The following is a 27,246-nucleotide window of genomic DNA, read 5'->3' on the forward strand; positions in this document are numbered from 1 at the left end:
AATTAGGGCTCCAAAAACCAAAATCACAATGGAAAGGATTTTATTTCCTTGAAAAAACAAATCATGTTCATAGCAAGCAAAATATCAAAGATGAAATGGAATATTTTAAGGATTAGTAAAATTTTAGAGGAGTGAATAATGTGGCTGAACTTTTAATTTTCCCTCCAATGAAATTCAGCATAGAAAATTTCAGTGGGCTGGATTTTAAAGGCCAGCCAATCTTGGCGGCGAGCTCAGAAAATAGCGGCCCTCACACAGCAGCTCGTTTAAATATATGGAGCGGCTGTCCATCGCAGGTGCTGGCGCCATTTTTAAAGGGCAGACAGCCGTGCCAGTCAATTTGAATTTTTAACGATAGCCCCCAAAATGTATTAAATAAATTTCTAACGTCCCTTTCCCACCCCCCAATAACAATTACATGAACTACTTGCCCTTCCACCCCCTCAAAACACTTATCTTTCAAATCTGACCTTCCTCAATGCCCAGACTGCACAAAGTTTGAAGTTCACCCCTTCCCACCATCCCCTACATCCATTACGTTTATTTGACCCCCACCCCACGCACTGAAAATTTTAACTCCTCCCCCTCCCCACCAGTTTCACACCAGTTTTTCCCACATGGGGAAGATAAGTCCAATTAAATTTATGCATGTAATTAATTTAAATATTGAAATTCAGGTCCCATCGCCCAGCAGCAGGAGGGCCTCCAAGCAGCCTTGTCACTGCCGGGATTTCTACCAGTTTCCACTCTGTCTAAACGGTGACTTCAGCAATTTAGCTGCCTCCATTTATATCAGAGAGTGCCAGAAGAAGAAGAATTTGTAAGAGAACAGGTATTCTTAGTGACTCCTTCCCCTCCCTAGCATTTCTAGTCGGTGATCTCCATTTTTGGACTTTTTTGATATTTAAAAAGGAATTTAGTTTTAACTGAAAATCCATGTTAGCTAGTAGTTAAGATAACTTTTTATTTAGTATATGTCTTTGCCTTTTTATGTCTTTAACCTTTCCCTGAATGTTTGTGGGTGTGCTTGGCGAAGTTAAACACCGTGGATGTGGTGTATATGGATTTCAGTAAGGCGTTTGATAAGGTTCCCCACGGTAGGCTATTGCAGAAAATAAGGAAGTATGGGGTTGAAGGTGATTTAGAGCTTTGGATCAGAAATTGGCTAGCTGAAAGAAGACAGAGGGTGGTGGTTGATGGCAAATGTTCATCCTGGAGTTTAGTTACTAGTGGTGTACCGCAAGGTTCTGTTTTGGGGCCACTGCTGTTTGTCATTTTTATAAATGATCTGGATGAGGGTGTAGAAGGGTGGGTTAGTAAATTTGCGGATGACACTAAGGTCGGTGGAGTTGTGGATAGTGTCGAAGGGTGTTGTAGGGTACAGAGGGACATAGATAGGCTGCAGAGCTGGGCTGAGAGATGGCAAATGCAGTTTAATGCGGAGAAGTGTGAGGTGATTCACTTTGGAAGGAGTAACAGCAATGCAGAGTACTGGGCTAATGGGAAGATTCTTGGTAGTGTAGATGAGCAGAGAGATCTTGGTGTCCAGGTACATAAATCCCTGAAAGTTGCTACCCAGGTTAATAGGGCTGTTAAGAAGGCATATGGTGTGTTAGCTTTTATTAGTAGGGGGATCGAGTTTCGGAGCCACGAGGTCATGATGCAGCTGTACAAAACTCTGGTGAGGCCGCACCTTGAGTATTGCGTGCAGTTCTGGTCACCGCATTATAGGAAGGATGTGGAAGCTATGGAAAGGGTGCAGAGGAGATTTACTAGGATGTTGCCTGGTATGGAGGGAAGGTCTTACGAGGAAAGGCTGAGGGACTTGGGGTTGTTTTCGTTAGAGAGAAGGAGGAGGAGAGGTGACTTAATAGAGACATACAAGATAATCAGAGGGTTAGATAGGGTGGATAGTGAGAGTCTTTTTCCTCGGATGATGATGGCAAACACGAGGGGACATAGCTTTAAGTTGAGGGGTGAAAGATATCGGACAGATGTCAGAGGTAGTTTCTTTACGCAGAGAGTAGTAGGGGCGTGGAACGCCCTGCCTGCAACAGTAGTAGACTCGCCAACTTTAAGGGCATTTAAGTGGTCATTGGATAGACATATGGATGAAAATGGAATAGTGTAGGTCAGATGGTCGGCGCAACATCGAGGGCCGAAGGGCCTGTACTGCGCTGTAATGTTCTAATTCTAAAAAAAAAACTCCTTCCCGAGTTTAAGAGTGTGTAAATAAACCCTACTTCTTTGTTTTTAATTTTAACAACTGTGTTGTTGTTGTGGTCATTTATTATTAAGGTTTAAGGGAAGGAAAGAAAATCAATCACTAATTTATTTATGGAGAGGTGGGTCGGAAAAACAGGGAAATTTTTCTGAGAAAAAAAAAGATTAACTACCTGTTCGTAACATGAAAAACCTTTCTCTACCTCTTTGAAAAAACCTTGCGAATCCAGTGTGTGAAAGCTAAAACCCCTGATGCCGCATTTCTCCTGAGACACTCCTGGAAGGCCTGCCAGATTAATTCTAGGTGCCGCCTGAAAAGAACCTCTCCAGAAAAGATCCCAGTGACCCATCTACATGTAATCGGACGCCAGACTGTATGCCATTTTGGGACACCACATATCTCATCCTTTTTCTTCAAGAATTAACAAGTATTTGGCCAAAGTATTCTTTTTCGTCTTTTTTTTTTGTAAAAGACCTCTGCAGAGAAAATTTCTTCATTTTTTTCTTTTTAACCAGTGTGTGTGTTTGAGTTTGCGTGTGTTGGGTATTTAAAAAAGGGAACTTTCATATTTCAATCTCTGTGTTAATGCTTTGCTTTGTTACTGGATAAATCTTGTTTTATAATAAACTGATAATCATGTTGTTTATTAAAAAAACTTGGTTGGGGTATTTTATTCTGGGATAAAGAGTAAAGTATATGTTTGACCATATTGGTAACTGGGTAAACATTTAAACATATGTTGTGAGCTGTGGAGAAGTGGAACAAGAGAAAGACAATGATCTTCTCCCGCCTCAGTCGTAACACTTCTAAAAAGCATTTGATAATGTGCCACATAATAGACTCGCTAGCCAAGTTGAAGCCCAGGGAATAAAAGGGAAAATGTTCGGATGGAATAAAAGGGAAAGTGTTCGGATGGATACAAAGTTGGCTGAGTGACAGGAAATACAGCACAGTGGTGAAGCATTGTTCTTTGGACTGGAAGAAGGTATACAGCAGGGCTTCGAAGGGATGCGTACTAGGACCACTGCTTTCTCTGATATATGTTAAATAACAGATTTGTGTCTGCAGAGCACAATTTCAAAATTTTCAGATGACACAAAACTTGTAAGTATTGTGAACTGTGAGGAGAATCATGATAAACTTCCAGAGGACATAGATAGGCTGATGGAATGGGAAGACATGTAGCAGATGAAATTTAATACAGAGAAGTGTGAAGTGGTACATTTTGGTAGGAAGAATGAGGAGAGGCAATATAAAATAAAGGGCATAATTCTAAAGAGGGTGCAAGAACAGAGAGACCTAGGTGCAGAAGTGCACAAATCATTGAAGGTGGCAGGGCAGGTTTAGAAAGTGGTTAAAAACGCATGGGGATGCTGAACTTTATAAATAGAGGCACAGAGTACAAAAGCAAGGCAGTTAAGTTGAAACCTTATAAACCTCTGGTTCGGCCTCAACTGGAGTATTGTGTCCAATTCTGGGCACCACACTTTAGGAAGGATGTGAAGGCTTTAAAGAGAGCGCAGAAAAGATTTACGAGAATGGGTGCAGGGATGAGGACTTCAGTTATGTGGATAGATTGGAGAAGCTAGGATTGTTCTCCTTAGAGAAGGTTTAGAGGTGATTTGATAGAGATGTTCACTATCATGAAGGGTCTAAACAGAGTAGATGGAGAGAATCTGTTCCCTTTGGCAGAAGGGTTGAGAACCAGAGGACACCATTTTAAGATGATTGGCAAATGAATCAATGATGGCATGTGGAAAAACCTTTTTATGCAGTGAGTGGTTAGGATCTGGAATGCATTACCTGAGAGTGTGGTGCATGGAGACACAGTCAGGGCTTTCAAAAGGGAGTTAGATAAGCATCTGAAGAGAAAGAAATTCCACGGCTATGGGGAAAGGGCAGGGGTGTGGGACTCGCTGAGCTACTCTTGCAGAGAGCTGGCATGGACATGACGAGCCGAATGGCCTCCTTCTGCGCTGTAACATTCTATGATTCACTAACAAATTAACTAAAGAACGGAGGAGGAATTGCTTTCCAGAGTGGTCAGGATATGGAATTCATTGCCACATACAGTGGTTGAAGCAGAGAGCATCGACACATTTACGGAGAGTTGAGATATGTACATGAGAGGGAATGAAAGAGTGAAATATGGGGGCAGGTTGGGAAAAGATAATTAGTGTAGGTGGAAGTTCCTTTTCAGTACAAACACCAGCATGGCCAGCTGTTAAGATGCATTGTGTGGTGAGGAAACAATGCAGGTATAGGAGATCAAAGTCAAAAAAACAGGAGGGAAATTAAGTCTGGAGGAGTTTGCAGAGGTAGGGTGGAGTGAGGAAGGGATTTCAAGACAAGGACAAGGATTTTAAATTTAATGCAATAAGCACTAGGAGCAAGTGTAGGCCTGCCAGGACAGGAGTGATGAATATGGAGTTCATGCATCGCAGGATGTGGCAGCTGCTTTTGAATAATTTGAATATTATGGACATACGAATACGAATTAGGAACAGGAGTAGGCCACTCGGCCCCTCGAGCCTACTCCACCATTCAATAAGTTCATGGCTGAACTGATCACTCCACATTTCCACCTATCCCCGATAACCTTCCACCCTCTTGCTTATCAAGGAACATGGTCAATGGAAAGCTCGCAAGCAGGGCTTTAGATTACTTCAACAGTAATTCATTGGCTATGACCTTCAGGTTGCCAACCCTCCAAGATTGTCCTGGGGTCTCCAGGAATTAAACATCAATCTCTTGGATGCTGCTGTGAGAAACCCAGGAGAAAAATAACCAGGGCACTTAAAACAATGATTTTTTTTCCCATTTTCTTGGAACACTTTTGCCTATTAGTTATAAAAGTGATAAAGGTGAGATGAGGAAGAAAGGCTGTTTTGACTGGGGAAGGCAGCTGGATCTGAGATTATGTAATGAAACCTCTAGGAATACATCCAACTGGAGTTGGCAAGACTATATGACTTACAATTATGCTCTAGATTCCCAATCAAGTCTGACCACGTCTGTACATCGTCCACAGCACTGCGATTGAAGACTCATATGAAGAAGCAACTTAACATCTCGTCTAATTCCCGATTCCAACATATTTCTACACTACTGATCTCTTAAAAAAGACGTACCTCACCTTAAATGCTCCATTTACTTAGTCTATAGATTGAAAAAACAAATTCCTGTTGATCCTCCCTGTTGTCGTGTGTAATTACTATTTTTACTCAGTCAGTTTCAACAAGCACTTTTAAAATATCGACAAATCAAATTAATAAAATGGAATGGCAACATAGCAGATACAATTGTTAAGGGCTACTACATAATATTAGTTTCACAAGCAGGGTTTTGAAGAACAGTGATAGTTAACTCAACTTATAACAGGACTCAATTTACATGCTCTGATACAATTTTACTGCATATCTTGGCTTGTATTTTGAAGTAGAATTCACAAGACTAAAAATCTCATGATATAAATGTGAAACTGACTACTGATAAAAAGAGCTATTTAGTAAGCAGGCTCTGCCATTTAAATATACTTGTCCCTTGCAGAGAGGCTACTCAATTAAAAAAAAAATTCAAAATTTCTTTTTTTTTAAACAAAGGACCTAACTGTCTAGTTTATTTCTACACAGGCAACAGGATTACAAAGGTATCCCTTGCACAGATTGCCATAGCACTCATTAATGGCAGCAAGAAGATGCTGCCTATTATGGGAAAGTGCAGCTATTAGGGATAAAGAGGTTAAATTGGGGACTGCTGCATGGACAAGGCTTGTATTCTTTTGAATACAGATGAAGGGATGATCTATTTGAGATGTTTAAGATGATTAAAGGAGTTAATAGGGTAGAGAAACAGGGTTGAGAACAAAGGGGTATAGCCTTAAAATTAGAGTTAGCCCGTTTAGGGATGATGGCAAAAAGCACTTTATCACAAAAAGAGTCAAGGAAATCTGGTACTCTCTCTCACAAAAAGCTGCTGAGACAAGGTTGATTTAAAATTTCAAAACTGAGACTGATAATTTTTTGTTAGGCAAGGGTATGAAAGGTTATTGAACCAAGGCAGATAGAGGAGTTAAGATACAGATCGGCCATGATCTGATGGAATGGTGGATCTTGCTTAAGGGGCTGAATGGCCGACTCCTATTCCTATGTTCCCATTCAAATGACAAACATTTGCATAGAACATCTATGCAGTCTGTACCAGGATGAACAGTTAATATCCAGCCTCAGCACGTAATCTGGGTCCTCTTCCTGGTGGAACGCACTGAGCTGCTGCTGAGCCCCCAAACTCTGCTTAAGAGATAGATGGACATTTGACTGCAAGATCTCTCATTGGGCCATCATTCAACCTCGTATGTCTGCCTGCTTGACTTCTATCCCACAGGAGCACAGCAAGAGCCAAGAATGAATCAATTTCCTTATCCTACAGTCAAACATAATGGCCTGGATTTTGCAGGGCTAACAGTGGTGAAACAGTCAGCATTTGCTGTTATTACTCCACTGAATCTGACAGCAACTTCAGGAGTCCACACGAGCAACAAAACACAGAAATCGCTGTCAGGGATTCTTTGCTTCTGCAGGGGATACATTGTTGAGGCAGACCTCCTCCTCCCTCAAGCCTGCAATCCATGGAAATCAATTGAATGGACCAGAACTTCCACTCTTGCACAGTTAGTCCTGCTGTTAAAAACCCCAGGAAAAGTTACACCTTGTTGAATGAGATGTAACTGGATTTTTTAACAGCATACTAACTTTATAATCACTGCTAAACACCCTCAGTGGCCCTGAAAGGCTAGTTTTATATTTGTAGAATGTCTAACTTCTCCATAATGATAAAAAAATTTGTTTAAAGTTTATCTTTATCTTGGCTTCTACCTTAATCCAATCATTTATTTCACTATCTGAAAATTTAACTTAAAAATGAAAGATATAAAGCACTTTTAACTTCCTGAATACTTCAATGTGATTGGTTCTTTACCTGCTTGTTGCCATCATTGTTGCTGCATGCAAGACATGCCTTGACTTGGCGCCAGATTTAAACTGCCATCAGGCAAGGGAAAACCATGCCACAGAGTTTGCAAGATCTTTGTGGGCAGTTTTTTTCCAAGGTCAGCAATGAATGCCATTGCTTCGCCACTGACTGCAAAAACCGGGCCAATATCACCCAAACAAATACAATCTTGGCAGCACTTTGAATAGGTGAACTACCATAATGTAAACTGACACAACATATGGAAATCCATGTAATGTCTTCTGGTGATTTTTTTTTTTAATCTGGAAAATAAGCATGCCAGAAAAGAATCTAAGATGAAATTGCATTCAACGAGTAATGAAAAGATTAGAACTAGCTTATTCTTACTGAAGTGAAACTGAAGAATATCGTTTAATTCTGCAAGGTCTTTCGCCATTTTCCATCAACCTTCTTGCCTACCCCAACTTTATTTCCTGAAGGTGCTAGCTCCTACACATTGGTGGGAGTTGAAGATGTCTCAACATGAAAGAATTAAATTCTTCATATCATGCATTTTGAAGAGATTTAACTTTCTTGTGAGAGATTGATTCAATTAATGTGCCCTTTGCAAATTTATGTCACTGCCCTCCAGATTTAACCTTGGGTTTCTACCCATTGCAGACCTAGAATTCTGGGGTGAAGCAGACAAGTCAGTATGCATTACTGATCTTGATCAGCACTTTAAAACTGGAAGACATGATAAACTAATTTTTTGCACAAATACAGTAGCTCCTACCACAGTATATGAAAGTTTTAACAGTAAACATTTTAGGTATAGTTCTATTGGGTAAGTCTTTGGTAATCATCCTATAAGCCTTACCTACATTAATAGTATTATGAGCTTTGACCACTTGACAACCTTATGCAATATTTCGACACTGAACATTATGGTCCGTAATTTGATATCAAAGTAGCAGTGACACTAATAGCACTCCCTGTTATGTATGGGCAACTACTACAGCAATTGTGAGTGAGGGCAGATGAGCAGTTAAAAACAGAAATCCAAACTTTGCTATCCAAGATGCACCACTCTGCCATTTGCTTCGTGAAAATGCCATCTCGCTGTCTAGCTAACCATTGAAATGTATTGAACGGCGTGAAAGTGCTGAACTTATGCGGTAGATACCAACTAAATATGCCACATGAAAAGTTAGGGCTGGTATGACGTGGCACAAGGGGTCTGTTTTGGAGACATTTAAGAGCCCCACATATTTAATTAAGCCTACATTAGTTGACAGATATTCTTTTAATAATGTATTAAGTGTTAATTACTGTCAATTAACCTCTCTGGCACTGAAAATTAACAGTCACACGTGTGGAGTCTCATTCCTTCAGGTTTTAATTGTTGGAAACCTTAAAAATGTAAAATTTAAAACTAAAACTTTTTTTTAAAACTTTCCTTTTGTCTTTTTTTCCTCTCTATCTGAACCTAATTTTTCTTTCCCTCTCTATTTCTCCTTCAGTAACTGATTTGGCATTGAATTCACCCACTCTTATTTGCACTTCCTTCTCAGTCCTTGCGCTGTTCATTTCACAATCCAACAATATGACTGGTTACGGAGATACACAGTTGCAAACCCTGTTCACTCAGGATCCGGAGGCCCAGTATTCCTTGCTACGACATTAGCAGCTCACAATTTCAGCAACTTGCAGCAAAAAATGTCGTTGAGGTTAAATTAGCAAGAGCAATTAACAGCACATGCTGTTCATTGCCCTGCTACAGCAAATTATGGATCTATATAATCACCTAAACTTCTGAATGTAAAAATGCTGTTTCAAAACGTGCAGTGTTTTAACAATATTGTTCCTGAGAGAAATAATTACAGGAAAAGCATCATGGTTATCTGAGGAGCATATCAGCACAATGCAATTGTACACTTTATTAGTATATTTGGCAGGTAGAATGGCTTGTCTAGATTAATTAGTCCAGATTGAAAAACAAGCTTTAATATAGCCTACAGTTCTGCTGTAGTTCAGCTATCTTGACTTCTACACCAATTCTTACATGATCAAAATACAGTCTTGGTTACACAAGTTAGACAGATTGCTAGGGTTTGGGAACATAGGAGCAGTAGTAGGCCATTCAGCCCATCGAGCCTGCTCCACCATTCAATATGATCATGGCTGATCATCCACTTGAATGTCTTTTTCCCACACTACCCTTATATCCCCTTATGCCATTTGTATTTAGAAATCTGTCAATCTCTGCTTTAAACATACTCAATGACTGAGCTTCCACAGCCTTCTAGGGTAGAGGACTCACAACCCTCTGAGTAAAGAAATTTCTCCTCATCTCTGTTCTAAGTGGCTTCTTCCTTATTTTGAAATGGTGTCCCCTGGTTCTAGACTCCCCAACCAGGGGAAACATCTTACCTGCATCTACCCTGTCGATCCCTTTAAGTATTTTGTAGGTTTCAATGAGATCACCTCTCGAGAATACAGGCCCAGTTTCCCCAATCTCTCTTCATAGGACAGTCCTGCCATCCCGGGAACAAGTCTGGTGAACCTTCGTTGCACTCCCTGTATGGCAATAATATACTTCCTAGGGTAAGGAGACCAAAACTGCACACAGTACTCCAACTGCAGTCTAACCAAGGTTCAATACAATTGAAGCAATACTTCACTACTCTTGTACTCAAATCCTCTTGCGATAAAGCCTAACATACCATTAACCTTCATAATTGCTTGCTGCATCTGCACATAAGCTTTCAGCGACTTATTGACAAGGTCCCTTTCAACATCTACACTTTCTAATCTCTTACCATTTAAGAAATACTCCACATCTATTCCTCCTATCAAAGTGGATAACCTCATTTTTCCACATTATATTCCATCTGCCACGTTCTTGCCCACTCACTAAGTCTGTCCAAATCCCCTTGAAGCTGCTTTGTATCCTTACAACACACATTCCCACCTAGTTTTGTGTCTTCTGCGAACTTGGAAATACTACATTTGGTCCCCACATCCAAAATGTTGCTATGTATTGTGAACAGCTGGGGCCCAAGCACTGATCCCTGTGGTACCCCACTAGTCGCAGCCTGCCAACGCAAGAATGACCTGTTTATTCCTACTCTCTGTTTTCTGCCCATTAACCAATCCCTCAATCCATGCCAGTATATTACCTCCTTTCCCATGTGCTTTAATTTTGCTGACCAACCTCCTGTGGGGGACTTTACCAAAAGTCTTCTGAAAATCCAAGTATACCACGTCCACTGAGTCCCTTTTATCAATTCTGTTAGTAACATCCTCAAAAAACTCCAACAAGTTAGTCAAACATGATTTCCCATTCATAAATCCATGTTGACTATGCCCAATCAGATTATTATCCAAGTGTCCATTTATCACATCCTTTAGAATAGATTCTAGCATTTCCCAATTAATGATGTAAGGCTAACAGGTCTGTAATTCCCTGTTTTCTCTCTCCCTCCCTTCTTAAATAGTGGGATGACATTTACGATTTTCTAATCTGCAGGAACCGCTCCAGAATCTCCGGAATTTTGGAAGATGATCACCAATGCATCCAATATCTCCACAGCTACCTCTTACAATACTCTGGGATGTAGAATATCAGGTCCTGGGGACTTAGCAAACTTCAGCCCCATTAATTTCTCCAATACAACCTTCTTACTAATACTAATTTCCAACAATTTCTCATTCTCCCTAATCCCTTCAATCTCTAATTCTGGGAGATTTCTTGTATCTTCCTCAGTTTAGACAGACAGAAAGTAATCATTTATCTTCTCTGCCATTCCCCATTATAAAATGTCCTGACTCCGCTTGTAATGGACACACATTCGTCTTAGCCAAACGTTTCCTTTTTATCTACCTGTAGAAACCTTTACAGTCCGTTTTTATACTTTTTGCTAATTTACATTCATATTCTATTCTCCCTTTCTTTATTGGTTTCTTCGCCCTCCCTTGCTGTATTCTAAAATCCTCCCAATCCTCAGGTTTACTACTATTTCTGGCAATTTTATAGGCCTTTTCTTTTACTCTTATACAATCCTTAACTTGCTTTGCTATCCATGATTGACTGCCTTTACCTTTGGGGTTTTTGTGCCTTGAAGATATGTATAGTTGCTATAAACTATGTAATATTTCTTTAAAGAATATCCATTGCCTGTGTACCTTTTATACCTTTTCATACCTTTTAATGTATTTTCCCAATCCACCACAGCCAATTTACCCCTCATACCTTCATAATTTCCTTTGCTCAAATTTAACACCCTGGCTTCAGACTGAACTACCTCACCTTCAAACATAATGTAAAATTCTATCATATTATGGTCACTCATCCCTAAAGGTTCTTTTACAACAAGATTATTAATTAGCCCTTATTAGATAATACTAGATCTAAAATAGCCTGTTCTCTAGTCAGTTCCTCAACATATTGCTCCAGAAAACCATGCCTAACACACTCCAGAAACTCGTCCTCCACAGCATTAGTGCTCATTAGGTTTACCCAGTCGATATGCAGATTGAATTCACCCATGATTACTGTATTATCCATGCCACATGATTCTCTAATCTCTTGATTAATACAATGCCCCACACTACCACTACTGTTTGGTGGTCTATAAACAACTCCTAGCAATGTTTGCTGCCCCTTGCTGTTTCTTAGCTCCACCCAAACAGATTCCATATTTTGTTCTTCTGATCTGAGATCCTCCCTTCCTAATGTACCGATCCCATCCCTTATTATCAGCACACCAACTCCTTTTCCTTTTTGCCTGTTCTTCCTATATGTTGAATATCCTTGAATTTTCAGTTCCCTATCTTGGTCACCCTGTAGCCACGTTATGGCAATTCAATCATACCCATTTACCTCTATTTGGGCCTTTAAATCATCTACCTTGTTGCGAATGCTGTGTGCATTCAGGTAGAGTGCCCTTAACCTTGTCTTCTTGGCATTTTTCTGCATTCTAAGCCTAGTGGATGCTCACCTTTGTTCTGCCTGCTTTCTAATGTCATTTGCTACTTTTCTACATCCTGTTACCAGCTTTACTTCCTTCCAATTTGAGCTATCCCTAGGTTCCCATCCCCCTGACAAGCTAGTTTAAACCCTCCCCAACAGCATGAGCAAATCTCCCTGCGATGATGTTAATTCCGGTCTTGCTAAGGTGTAGCCTGTCCATCTTGTACAGGTCCCACCTGCCCCAGGACCAGTCCCAATGCCTCAAAAATCTGATGCCCACCTCCTACAATTCCCCAGCCACGTGTTCAATCGATCAATCCCCCTATTCCTATGCTCACTAGCACGTGGCACTGGGAGTAATCCTCAGATTACTGCTTTGGAGGTCCTGCTTTTTAATTTCCTTCCTAACTCCCTAAAATCTGCTTTCAGGATCTCATCCCTCTTCATACCTATGTCATTGGTACCAATGTGGACCATGATCTGTGACTGTTCACCTTCCCCAGAAGCATGTCATGCAGCCGCTCCATTTAGATGGCATGAAATGACTGGTTGCCCTGCTGGTGACCCCCAACTTCAAGGGCGGCACAGTGGCGCAGTGGTTAGCACCGCAGCCTCACAGCTCCAGGGACCCGGGTTCGATTCCGGGTACTGCCTGTGTGGAGTTTGCAAGTTCTCCCTGTGTCTGCGTGGGTTTTCTCCGGGTGCTCCGGTTTCCTCCCACAAGCCAAAAGACTTGCAGGTTGATAGGTAAATTGGCCATTATAAATTGTCACTAGTATAGGTAGGTGGTAGGGAAATATAGGGACAGGTGGGGATGTTTGGTAGGAATATGGGATTAGTGTAGGATTAGTATAAATGGGTGGTTGATGTTCGGCACAGACTCGGTGGGCCGAAGGGCCTGTTTCAGTGCTGTATCTCTAATCTAATCTAATCTAAGTATAAAGTTTCTTTGCTGAGCAATTTTCAAGTGCACAGACTCAGAGCATCAAACAATGCTGTCGTAATCAGTGATACTCAAGCTGTTTATCAGGTTCACACTTGCTCAATTCTAACGATTTAAGATTATAAGGCCATATGAAATAAATAAAATTAATTAAATTGAAATGTTTTCAATGTTTATGGCTGTCAAAGATGTAATTTTTTTTGCCACTCTAGTCAGTATGTTCCAGACCAGGGTCTGTTGGATAATAAACACAATTGCTCACAGGTGTAAAATACAAATGAGTTCCATTAATTAAATTTGGCATTAAAAAAATGAGATTATACCAGTAGTGGTATATGATGTGAAGGATGTCAGTAGTTTTAAAGCAGACTTTCCGCCCCTATGCTACCCCGCACCATACAGAAACAATTTTTTTTTTTTAACTACAAACTTGTCCACCCATTGGCAGCAATCTGAAAAATCAGCTCTCCCTCTGATTTATGATTATTCTCCTGATATACTATGGATCTGTCTGAAGGGGCAGTTTGCTTCAAGTAGTTATTGGGGAAATTCTCACCCCTTTCCTCAAAAAACTACCCTCGACCCATCTGACACAAGTAATACCCAATCTCCAACCTTGCCTTGAACATGTCCTCATCTCCCAAATACATGTTCACATCTCCCACAACTCATTGTTTGAATCCGTTTAGTTATTTTCCACCCTGCCTACTGCATTGGGACAATTCTGAACAAAGTCACCAATGGTTTTCCCCATTACTGCACCCCAGTTCCTATACAGTCTTCAACATGATCAATCACACCATTCTGCAGCACCCTCCTTCGTGGTCTACCTCTTTGGGACTGCCTTTCTACCTGTTCCAACACAGCCAACAAATCTCCAACAATAGTTTGCCATCCAGCACCCACATGGTCATTTCCAGAGTACTATAAAAAAATCCACCCTTGGCCTCCTCCTCATTCACATCTACATGCCATCTCTCAGAGACACCATTCATAAACATGGGTCATCTTTCAAATGCATCTGTCAAACTGCATGCAGCAAGTTTCCAAAAACAGTAAATGATTGAATAACCAGTCAATGTCTTTTTGGAAGTGCTGTCTGAGAAAAGGTTTGCCAAGAGCTATGACTTTACTTTTATTCTGATAGGAACATAGGATCTTTTACATCCACTTGTGCAGATATACGAGGCCTCAGTTCAACATCTGATCTGAACAACAGAACCTCTAACAAGTAGTACTCCCTCATTATTGAACTGAATTGTCACCCTCAAGTATGTAGTAGACCTTGATCACAAATGAACTCTCAAAATATCCAGTCTCCATCAAATAAGGATAGCACTTTTACATTTTAGTCAAACAATATCTTTAAATAGGTACCAGTCATTGTAATATCTCCAGGCAAAATGCCCTCAAAAGTCTGGATAACTTATAACTGATTTATTGCACTAATATTTAGACAGATCACCAAGTCAATGATGCAAGTTATCAAAATTCTGCTGGTGTGTGCATTCAAAACTGAAGGAACATATGAACAGGAGTAGGCCATTCAGCCCCTTAAGCCTATTCCACCATTCAATAATGACTGATCTGTACTCAATTGCATTTCACCACTTTTGATCCATATCTCTTGATACTGTCATGCCAAGAATGAGGCATATTAATTTCATTAAATGAACATGAATTTTAAACTGTTGCTGGAGTGAAGAGATGACTTATTTAAGCAGTAGCTGGAAAAACATTTGCATACTAAAAAACAGTGCTTGGAGAGACAAAGGAATTGCTCACTGATTCAATTAACAGAGACTGGGCTGAGCAATGGTGATCCACATCTTGTCGGGGTAAGAGACAGGACTTCACCGCCACCCACCCCCACTGCCTACCAAGACCTTTGGAATCCACAAACGCTGGAGTGTATTTTTTTAAATGAGTCACATGACTAACCTGCTGTCCCAGGTCTGGTTCTATACTGCTCACAGGACAGCTTGGGTCAGATTGCAGATTGCAACTGAACTTGGAACAAGAGCCCCTCTCTCTTTCACTAATCTCGGATCCAATGAAATCACTTAAACCTCAAGAGAGAAAAGACTCCGACATGTAAACAGGTTTTAAAGCGTGCACTGGGTCCCAATGAAACGGCAAGACTTACCAGCAACCAAAGACTCTACATCGCACTCTAAGGATCGTAAATAGAAACCCAGCTATTGTGTCAAACTTTTCTCTTTATTCTTTCTACTTTTTCCATCTCTATCTGTGTGTGTGTTTATTGCGTATGCATGCTAGAGTGATCGCGTCGTGTATTCGTTGTCTAGATTAATAAACTTCCACCTTTCTTGTTTAAATCGAAGAAACCCTGTCTGATTCATTTCTTTGCCTTACAATTGGAAAGCAGTGAACAAGGATTCACTGAGGGGAAGCTAAAAACACGGTGTTTTTAAAATTAAACCCTGTTACGGTTAAACCAGGCAAAGGCTGAGAGGGAACCCCCTAGACCCCTTTCTCACCTGGTCATAACAATACCTTTTACCTAACAAGAATCTATCAGCTTTAGCCTTGAAAACCTCTACTGAACAAGCATCCACAGACTTTGAGGTGGGAATTCTCCATTTCCTTTTGTGCAAAGTTGCTTCCAGATTTCACTCCTGAATGGTCTAGCTCCATAGTTTTTATATTGTGCCCTCTTGTTCTGAGCTCCCTAACCAGAGGAAATAGCTTCTCTGTATCAAATCTTTGTATCATTAAATCATTAAACACTTCAATTACATCTCTCCTCAGACTTTTAAAGCCAAGGGAATACAAGCAACATTTAGGCTCATAATTTAACCCTTTAAACTCTGGTAATCACTCTGGTGAATCAGGATAGCTACCAATCTCCCAAGCAGTTAATATATGAAAGAAAATTGGATGAATAAAACCAGTAGTTTAAAAATCTGCACTCAAAAATGTACATGTCTCCCACTGGATAGACAGTTCCAGGAAAGAAAGCTTTGCAATTTATCCTGGCATATATTGTAAAAGGACAGAGTAGTTTAAATGTTGAAATCGCACCATAGTAAGTTGTAAAATGTAATTTAATACATCTGGCAATTTATGGTCTAGCATCATAAAATGGGCATGAAAGCTGTCAAGCTGATTCTCTAATGTTCTTCAGGGGAAGGAGTCCAACATCACTACCCAGTCAAGCCTACATGAGACTCCAGTCCCAGATCAAGTAGTTGACTCAATGTCTTTAAGTCAACTAGGGTTTGGCAATTAAATATGCTGCCTTGTCAGTTTTGCCATCAAAACATTGTTGAAATCCAAATCTCTCTGTCCCAACCCCCAAATTCCAGCAAATACAAATAACCTTACATTCTATATTCACCTTTCACTGTCCTGGGCATAGCATTTCCATTGTCCCATTAGCTCAGCATTCATCATATCCCATCGCTAACCACTTATTTTGTGCACCTCAGGTATTTATTTTAAAGTTGTATTACTATTTGCAGCATTAATTGTTTCAGTTGTATCTTTCATGTATCTGCTTTTTGGGGATTGAAGGAGGAGAAAGGAAGAGAGAATGCCTTTGCATCTCAAATCTTGCTTGAAACTTGTCAATTTTGTGCTCACATCTGCTTACAGTCCACAATGCAAGTTAAATAACCAGTTTATATCTACATTATCTCGTTTCTTCTTACATTTTTATAACTAGAATTTTGTTTGGAGCTTGTTATGAAAAAGGGCACCCATTAAAGTATATTACAACCTTTTATAGCATGAGTACATGCAAGGCTCTGGGTTCACACAGCAAGTCACTGATCAGTATTGCAACCTATTACTCTTGTGCCTTTCACAGGACCGAATGTTAAGGAAAAAGGGTCCAAACATAAAAATATTTTGACAAAAATTTATTACCCAAGAATAAAAATGGAACTTCAATCCTTAAACATTGACGAAAATTATTGTGGCACACCATTTTCTTTTGATTCTTTGACTGAATGGGCTTTAAAAAAAAAATCAGAAGGAACTAGACTGCAATCCGCCATGGATTGTCCCCAAAGGAAGGACCCTCCCCTACCCTGCAAGGAGGTCATCAGGCTTTATCTGGCAGCATTTCCCACCACAAAATTGAGGTGGAGGTTGCAGCAGGCCCTTAAGTGGCCATTAATTGGCCACTTAAGGGCCTCAATGGGCCTGGGATGAAAAGGCCATTGTCAGCATTCCCCACCCGGACAATGTCGGAAAAGATGCCCCCTGTCATTTTGTTGACACCCACCCCACCTCCATTCCCGCCTCCATGGGCAGAACAAAATTATGCCCTAAGTAATTGACTTTCAATGCTCTCTGAAGTAGACTAGCAAGCTACTCAATTCTAAAAAAAAAAAATCCATCAGCAATCCAGGCTTCCTTTCAGAATAAGCCATAGTCAATCTCAGCCCAGTTAACCCTTCAAAATGCTCCCTGAAAAAAAATGACAGAAACTATTCTGGTCCACCATCTTTATTTTTGATTTTGACTGAATGGGCTTAAAAAAAAATCAGATGGAACTAGGCTGCAATCCCACACTATTGGCAGCATTTTATTATAGCATTGAGGGTCCCAGTGGCAGGCCAGGTTGCAGGAGGAAGCCCACCTCGGCCCTCCAACAGATCCCCGAAGCCATTTAACAGTGGGCAGGAAATTAACTGTGCTACTACACATCTGCATGCTAAACTGCAAAAGCAACAAGCTATACAAGGAGCTAAGCAGTCTCTTTCAGGAACTTGTGTGGCTTGTTGTCAGCGGAGAGGAATGAGAGGCGGTGTGCAGAAATTAGAGAGGGGATCCATGGACCAACTGGTCTTTCCCTGTCTTTTTCATATTTCCTACAATCAACACACCAAGGCAAATCTCTGTAACCCTACCACATCTGGTCAAAAATGCTGGTAGACAACTAGACAACTAACAGCACGAGGATGCTTCATCAACAACCCACCTGAACCACAGCAAAGTCCTGCAAGAGGCAAGGCTGAAGTGTTTGCAAGCATCTTCAGCAACAACTCAGTTTCCTTGAGGACCCGACCATCATAGGTGCCAGTGTCCAGTCATTCAGGTTCACTTCATGTGATATCAAGGAATGGCTGAGACAACTGGACATAAAAAGACTATGGTCTCATAAAATGCCAACTAAGTTCTGAAGACCTGTCCACCAAAGCAAGCTGCTACTCTAACCAAGCTGTTCCAATATAGCTTTGGCACTAGCAATTACCCAAGATGGAAAATTCCCAAAATATATCCTTATCCTAACCAACCACCACCCTAATGGCCAGAAGTTTAACTGGACCAGCCATATTAATACCTTGGCTACAAGAGCAGGGCACAGACTGGGTACTGTGCAATGAGCCAATTTGTGCCTTCACTAAGCAGAAAGGAACTCAAATGTTTTCTGTCCAATCCTGCCAAACATTATATATAGAATTTTACAGCACAGAAACAGACCATGTGGTCCAATGGATTTATGCCCATATTTATGCTTCACTTGTGCCTCCTCCCACCTTTCTTAACCACACTATTAACATCTCTTATTTGTTTCTCCCTCATGTAATTTCCCAGATTCTCTTTAAATGTATCTAAGCTATTCACCTCTACCAGTGCATGTAGTAGCGAATTGCACATTTTCATCACTGTCTGAGTAAAGAAGTTTCTCTCGAGTTCCTTACTGGATTTTTTATAATTATCTTATATTTATCATGCCTAGTAGCTGTACTCCCCTACTAATGGAAATAGCTTTCTTCTCCCTGTTGAAACCCATCATAATTTTCAAGACCTCTATCAGGTTACCTCTCTTCAGCCTTTCTGAATAGTTGTACCCTCTCAGATGTGCTATCATTTTGTAAACCTTTTTTGCAGTTTCTCCGGTATGTCTATTTCTTTTTGAAATATGGAGGCAGAATTGTACATATTACTTGAATGTAATCTAACGAAGCTTCTATACAGGTTTAACATAATTTGTCTGCTTTTGAATTTTATTCCTCTAGAAGTGAAACCCAGTGCTTTGTTAACTTGCACTGCTATTTATAATGATTTGTGAATCTATACCCCTCCAACCCTTCGCACCTCTATCCCATTTATTTTCCAACAAATACGTGGTCTCCTTATTTCTTCTACCAAAATGCACCACCTTAGTCTTATCTGTATTGATATTCATTTGGCATTTGCATACTCATTGATTACATTTATTCAATTAATCATTTTTTCTGCCTTTTAATATCTTAAGTAAAGATTTACTTGAAAACATCAGCCGCTCTCAAAAGCCTGGCCATGAACTTAATACTTTTGATCAAATCTGACACGGCAAGCTGAATTTACATTGTGCAGTTTTATGATGTGCAGCGTATCTAACTTCCCAAGATGCATCAGTATCAACCAGCTGTATCGATATTTTTCTTCAGCTTCGAGCACTGTTTAATCAACTTTTCTTCAAACAACTTTGGAAAACTAGAGGACAAATCTCAAAAAGCTTTGAGGTAAAATCTATATTGTACATGAGACACAGAGGGAACAAAAAATAACAAATTGGGAAATCTGTGTTCACCTGGCAGACAATAAAGCGCTATTGGTTGAGGAATAAATACTGGTCTGGAAACCAGGGAGAACTCCCCTGCTCGTCTTCAAAATAATGCCATGGGATCCTTTACGTCACCTAACAGGGCAAATAGGTTACCCTGTCTCATGTCTCATCTCAACGACGGCTATTCTGACAGTGCAGTAATCCTTCAGCATTGCACTGGAGTGTCAACCTAGATTGTGCGCTTATATCTCTGGAGTAAGGCTACATACCATCAATTTTACATTCCTGCTTCTTCACTCGTGTACTTTCCGGCTCTTTAACTGCAGAATGAATGCTACTTTCAGTGATAACTGCATTTTCCATGTGAGTTACATTATCTGGTTCAGCTGTAAAACAGGGAGAAGAATACATTCTTAAAATTATGCACAGTAAAACCATTCAGTATAGTTAAGTCTGCATTATAAATCCCTCAATGTTATATATTTTTTTAGAACAATCATATATTGTTTTTAGAACAATCATATATATATGGATTCACTTTCTTTGTAGGAGTGATCAAGTTTCTGGTGAGAGTAATTTTACAAAAATGCAACTTTTATTGGAAGTGGTGTACGATATCCTATATTGCATATGGCATCATCTGGTGGAACAGTTAAAGTTACCAATGGATTGTGTGGAAACTATAGCTGTGCAATTGTGAGCTCTGTTTCAAGTGAAACAGATCCATTACTTCAAGTTCTGAAGTTTTCTGATATAATGAAGTCAATTTATCTTTTTTCTGTTCCTAAGATTCTATGAATTATGTATTTTTTATTTTTGCTATTATTCATATCATTTTCGTAATTCTATGCTTCTCAAGTTCTGATCAAGCAGGATGGCAGCCAAAATTATTTTTTTTAAATGTAACTGATTTATTTGGAAGCTGTTTACTGACTGCTGACTAGTAATTGGATTGTTCCTCCTATCTGCTAATAGTCATAGTCTGTGCCTGTTCAGTTGTGTTTTGTTGCTGTTTTATGAAAGTGTTATTTAAAGCAAAGTAAATGAGACATATACTTTTAAGGATGAAGTAATTAATATGTGCTAGATGTAAAATACAATGTATCTACTCTGGTACTACACAAGTCAAATATTATGCTGTTGGAAGAATAAGTGGTACATTGTTGCTGAAAGGATTTTGAAAGAAGTCTGAGAGATGCACTCAAAGATGTAGCACAGCCTTAATATAGCACAGCCACATAAACATATGAATATGCATAGCTAACGTGGGGAAACAGCCAGTCATGTGCTGGGTGAAGACGAAGGACAAATCACAACAATTGGTATGCGTAATTTTGCAGTAAACCAGTGTGGTGGATGATGGAAAAATAATTGTGTTCCCTGAAGTCTTTTCCACTTAAACTGCGAGAAAAGCAAAATAATTCTTTGGTGGGTTACACATCTTAATGCATGGTACATTACTATAGAGCTTTCTACTGCTGCTTGGTTTAGTGAATTTCTATGGATGGTAAATCTTTTTTGAGTGGAGGGGTGTTTTCAATTTTATTCTTTCAGGTGACAATACTTCAATGGTTTTTTTTTAATTTAAAAAGATTTGAATTATAATTAAAAGCCAAGTGAAAACTGTTCTTTTTCTTGTCCATATCCATGGAGTTTCATTAAACAGTTGTATCTTAAACAGAGTGAAAGTAAAATATAAATTACCTTTTTCACAGAATTCATAGTCATCATGCTTCTTCCTCCTCGCTACTGTAAGGCTGACAGTTTTGCCAGTGTTTCGTAAAGCATCAATCCCTTCTTGATTCGTAAATTCCTGAATATTAACCCCATCAACCTATAAAAATATTGCACAAAATGGTAACAAACAACCCAGATGGGTCAGAAATTAAAATATCCTAGGTTAGAAAATGCAACTACACACAATCTTAAGACATTACAACATTTATTTGAGGTGTATTTCTTAAAAGAAAATGAATATTCCAGTGTACGTTCACAGGATATAATGCATAAAAATGGCTTCACTAATCGTTATTGATAAGGATCTAGCCAAATAGATTTTGTGATTGAGTGAAAGAATACAGGCTGCAAACTTAGTGGGACCTTCTTCGTAAATCAACAATATAAAAATGTATGAAATGCATTTTTAAAAACTCATCATTGGAAAATAAACATACTAATGTCAAGGTGATTTGAACAACTGGGATTTTGCTATGACCTAATATGCAAACAACTATATTCAGCATGAATCAATATATGTTAACCTTCACCACATTAATTTTAATTATCCTCCAAGTTCCACGACGAACCATCTTTCCAATTACTGAAGATATAAATATTTTATGTTCAACACACTCCTAATTTACCCATTTCTGCCCCTACACTTTGCTTAGTTATGCAGATTAAACAACTTATCAATTAAACTTTAAAAGTTTATTCTCTGATCTGTATTTGGAACTACACAGAGTGAGGAACAGTGTGGAACTGTTTCTATGCCCCAGATCTTAATTTATGATCTGTGCAGCTACAGTTTATTTGGTGTACTCGGACTTTCTCCATTTTGGCTCATTGCAAAAAGGGGCCAGAAGTACAGTAACTTGGGCCAATTTCAATATACTAATAAAAGGGATGAGAACTGCTATTTAAAGGAAAATTGGGAACTAATTCAGCCAAATAATACCTATACTTTGGATAATATATTCCACCTGGAATTTTTACTGGGAAGCATGTAAATAATAACGTAAGCAGGCAAGCAGATTGAGGGTAAATGTCACCAATTAAGCAATGAATAAAACATAATATTGTAAGCTAGATTTGTCCACAATAGTTATCCATGTTCCACAAAACCAGACAGATTAGTAAAATACAAAAGCATTTTTTTAAGGGTTAAGTTTCATTTAAATTAAAATTTCTTCCTAGAGTGAACCAATACTCAAGGCTCAGTTGACTTCTGAAATTTCGAATGAAAAATTCAAAACTTCAATCTTTCTTTTCTAAAGCATTTCAAAACATCAAATTGAATTTCTTTAACAGAGTTCTCACACAACATTCTGGGCATCTAGTGTGTGTTCCACAATTAATTAGAATTATTGCAAACGCATACAATTCTTATGAACCACCTCTATGCATCATAGAAATCTATCTAGCATAAATCTTGCTTATGTGTGCCAATAGTTCAAAATGGACACTATGCTATCATGTAAACTCAGTAATTCAAGAAGTCTGAAAAGGGCAATGTGGATACATAACGTTTCTACATAAAAGATTCTTTTAACTCAATTTTCCATGTCAATATGCCTCTCATCTGTGTCTGAAGTTTATGGGTTCAAGTGCCACTTCAGGACTGTAGTACAAAATCTGTTTGGCATTCCAGTGCAGCATTAATAGGGTACTGCACTATCTGAGGTGGCATAGCCCCTTGGCACGAATACCATCCCCCTCCCAGCCTGCTTGCCCAGGCTGAATCAGTCTGAACACAACCTTGGTAATCTATTCAATCCAGAAATGAGATTTTTTTTTTAAATACCTTATTTATTACCAAAGCTTTTACTTTCGCAATATTGCCTGATTATCTGTTCTAAATAGTGCAGAAAACTCTTCTGATAGCCTGGGCAACATTCTTCTCTCAAATGTCATCAAAGGAATTGTGTATGACACAAGGCTGACATATTTTTCTCTCCATATTCACTTTAGGTATAGTGCGTATCATGACAAATAAACACACACACAGAAAACCCAACAGATAAATTAATCTTGAGAAAATAAAATACAAGCCACAGAAAAATATCTATAGTGACTACTTTCCACAAATATTCACTGCACTTGAAAAGAGCTGCACATGCATAATGCCCCACAGATATGTATTTAATGCTCCAAATTATATGAGTGAGGGCAAAGGGCTTTGGTAGAGAAGATTTATTGGTTTAGTTAAAGATTTGGGAACAACTTCAGGGAGATAAAGATTCAAATATAACAAAAAAAATCTTATACATGAATATTTGAATGAACAGGAAATTGGTAGCCAAATTTTAGCATTCATAAAAATGTCTCACTGATGTTCAGACTAGTATTGGGCAACTTCCTAGCTAAAATGTAATGCCATTTGTTTTGGCCATGTGGTGGGGGGTTTGGGTGGTTCCCACTGTTCAACTCCCATCTGACTGCAGGAAGTGATTTTTGTTATTAGGGTTTAAAACCCTTTGTGTTTTATTTGTCAAATAAACAGACAGCAACAGGTTTTCTTGTCAGTTTAAACAGAAAATCAATTATTTATTGAGCAATATGACTTATCCCGAAATTGTCACAACGGCATCCATTCACGCATTCACTTGCGCACGCATGAGCACATACAAGAAGCGACAGTTAGAAAGGAAAAGGGGTAAGCAGTTGTAAGTGGAGATAGGTTTTGGGGGGTCACGGTAAACCTGTTGAATTCTCTCGGAAGTCAAGTTCTCATTGGCTGCAGGCCTGAGGTGTTTGTAGGTTTCTCTCTTGGTTGAAAGTTCAGTTGAAGACAGTGGATCACATCTAAGTCACTGCTGCATAAGTAACGTTCTGGCTTGCTGGATTTTTCCCAGCCCTTTAGCTGCAGACAAGTTTCTTGGTGAGGCTCCTTTCCGAGTGTGTGTGTCTCTCTCTCTCTCTCTAGGGCTGCCTTTTAAGGTAAAAGCTTGTTACCTCTCACCTCCACTGGGAGACAGGGATTTCCCACCATGTGATGACTACACACCTTCTTTGTTTCATAAGAAGCCATGCAATTCGGGAATGTTTCAGGATAGGTGCAATTGATACCTCTTAATTTTGAAGATATTCTTTGTTCTAAACAGACAGTGTGGCAATATTCCAATACACAGGCAGCCATCTTTTGCAGCATTGTCAATTTTCTTAAAAAAGCAAAGTCAATATTACAACTCTTCAGTTTTAGTCTTTATCATTGCACTTCTTGTAAGCCTGACACATTTATCACAGCTCATTCATCCAGATAGAAATCATGTTTGGATAACATTAAATTCAAATCACCTAATAGCAGCATAATACACATAATAAACATCATGGGTGATCTCCAACTGACTAGTTTTACAAGATCTTGACAGTGTAATTGAAAATATTAATACAAAAGCAAAATACTGCAGATGCTGGAAATCGGAAACAAAAACAGAAAATGCTGGAAATACTCAGCAGGTCAGGCAGCATCTGTGCAGAGATAACCAGAGTTTTAGGTCGATGACCTTTCATTAGGATTGGAATAAGTTAAAAATTTTTAAGCAAGTGAAAGCAGGGAAGGTGGAAAAAGAGTGAAAGGGAAGGTCTGTGATAGGATTAAAGACTAAATTTATTAGTATTACTAAGGTTTAAATTGGTAACCTGAAGGATTGGTGACTAAAGGCATTAATTAAAAAATATTTAGAAATGGGTTAGTAATAGGGGAATCTATAATTAGGGCGATAGGTCGCATCTTCTGCAGCCAAGAACAAGAATCCCGAAGGGATATGTCACTGCGGCTGGCGAGGAACTTGGGAGTCGGGGGTGGTGGGGCGATAAATCTGGTTGTTGAGGTCCAGGATATAGCAAACATTGGTAGGAACATTACTACACAGATTTAATCATTTGTTAGAAACAGGTGTACTGCCAGAAGACTAGCACAAAGCTAATGTAATTTCTATATTTGAGACGGGGGAACAGAACATGCCCAGGGAATTATAGACCAGCCAGTTTAACATTGGCTGGAAAAATAATGGAATCCCTACTAAAAGAGACAATAGAAGATCTTAAAAAGAGAAATATAATAATGAATAGACAGCATGGATTTCATCGGGGAAAATCTTGCTTGAACAGCCTTATCGAATTTTTTTGAGGAGGCAACAGAGAGAGTAGACAACGGTAATGCAGTCAATGCAATTTATCTGGATTTTCTAAAGGTCTCTTCGATAAGATGCTCCATAATAGACTAATGAATAAGTCAGAGAATTTGGAGACAGGGGACATGTAGTAGCGTGGATTGCTGAAAGATAATCAGGAATTAGGCTCTAAATTAAGAAGCAAGACCTCAAAATTGATAATCACTGATTATTGCCCCAGCCATGTCAAAATTGGCATAGGAGCAAACAGATCAGGAGACTAATGTGGCTTAAGGGCTAGCGTGGGAAAGAGGGGTTCCTTTTGATGAGACACTGGCACCAGTTCTGGGACAGAAAGTAGCTGCATTGATGGGACAGGCTCGACCTGAACTGGGATGGGAATCATGTCCTAGTGGAAAGGGTAAATAGGGAGGTGACAAATGCTTTAGACAAGTGAGATGGATCCGCAAGAAACATAAGCAGCTTAAATGTAAACAAAACAGGGAAGGGGAGCACAGGTAAGAATAAAGTAACAGAGGACATTAATGACAAGGGAATAAGTAGTTATAGAACAGAAGTCTAAAAAGATGGTTAAACATAAAGCAAGAGAAAATCTGATTAAAAATGAGTTCAAATGTCTGTACAGTAATGCACAGTGCCCATAATAAAACAAGGGAGTTCGATGCAATCATGCACTGGGAAGAACCTGAGACAGTAGGGATTACTGAGACATGGCTACTTAAAAATCAGGACTGGGAATTAAATACTGCAGGATATAACATATTTAGAAAAGATAGAGGGAAAACGGAGAGTGGCTGTACTTTTTTAGGGATAACATAATGACAGTAGAAAAAGGGACACAGCTATCAGCAAGACAAAAATAGAAGCCATATGGATAAAGATAAACGATTATATAAGATCTATTTGGTGTAGTGTATGGACCACCTAATAATGGAAGGGAGGTGGAGGAAGAAATATGCAGACAAATTAAGAAATTGAGTAAAATAAATATAGTATTAACCATGGGGGATTTCAACTACCCTGATATTCAGTTAACAGAACGGGTAGGTAAAAGGGATAAGGGAATGCAGTTCCAACAATATTTTCAGAAGTCCTTTCTAACCCAATATGAAAAAGACCCGAGAGAAGATTCACTATTGGATCTAGTAATGGGGAATGAACCAGAGCAGATAAGAGAAATAAAAGTAGGAGAACATCTTGGCAATAGTGACCATAATATAATACACTTTAAAATGATAGTAGAAAAGGACATAAGTATGACAAAAAACAAGTTAGTAGATTGGAGAAAAACTGATTTTGAGGAGCTGAAAATAGAACTTGGGAAAATAAAATGGACAACAATACCGGCAAACCAACGATGCAGAACCACAATGGAAAACATTTCAAATGATGTTCAACAGAGTGCAGGAAGAATATATTACACTAAAAGGAAACAACAAGCTACACTCTAGTGAAACTCCATGGATGAATAAAGAAATCAGGGAACAATTCAGGGTTAGGAGAGAGGCATACATTAAGTACATAGATAGCAGAAGAGTGCATGATAAGAGAGAATACAAAAAGATTAGAAGTCAAAAAAAAATTAGGAAGGCAAAGAGGAACTATGAATTAAATGATCAAGCAACATAAAACAAAATCGGAAAATACAGGGCACGTCAATAAAAAAGGAAGGCTGGGATTGGAAAAGGACCATTAAGAGACAGACAGGATGATACTATAGTTAAAAGCAGAGGGATGGCAGAATATTAAATAATTATTTCGCTTTGGTATTTA

The 27,246-nt window shown here is 39.1% G+C and overlaps 1 protein-coding gene across 8 annotated transcripts in view; it reads right to left on the reverse strand.

The window, feature by feature from the left end:
- patj (PATJ crumbs cell polarity complex component) overlaps nt 1-27,246 on the reverse strand; it is a 472,630-nt gene that overhangs the window by 383,678 nt on the left and 61,706 nt on the right. For all 8 annotated transcript variants that reach the window (XM_068037182.1, XM_068037186.1, XM_068037183.1 and 5 more), the window contains 2 exons: nt 21,323-21,452; nt 19,888-20,004 (listed from right to left, as the gene is read on the reverse strand). In XM_068037182.1, the coding sequence (XP_067893283.1) occupies nt 19,888-20,004; nt 21,323-21,452 (247 nt within the window). The remainder of the gene's footprint in view (nt 1-19,887; nt 20,005-21,322; nt 21,453-27,246) is intronic.

Source organism: Heterodontus francisci, chromosome 8, assembly GCF_036365525.1.
Source record: "Heterodontus francisci isolate sHetFra1 chromosome 8, sHetFra1.hap1, whole genome shotgun sequence".
NCBI classification, from domain to species: Eukaryota; Metazoa; Chordata; class Chondrichthyes; order Heterodontiformes; family Heterodontidae; genus Heterodontus; species Heterodontus francisci.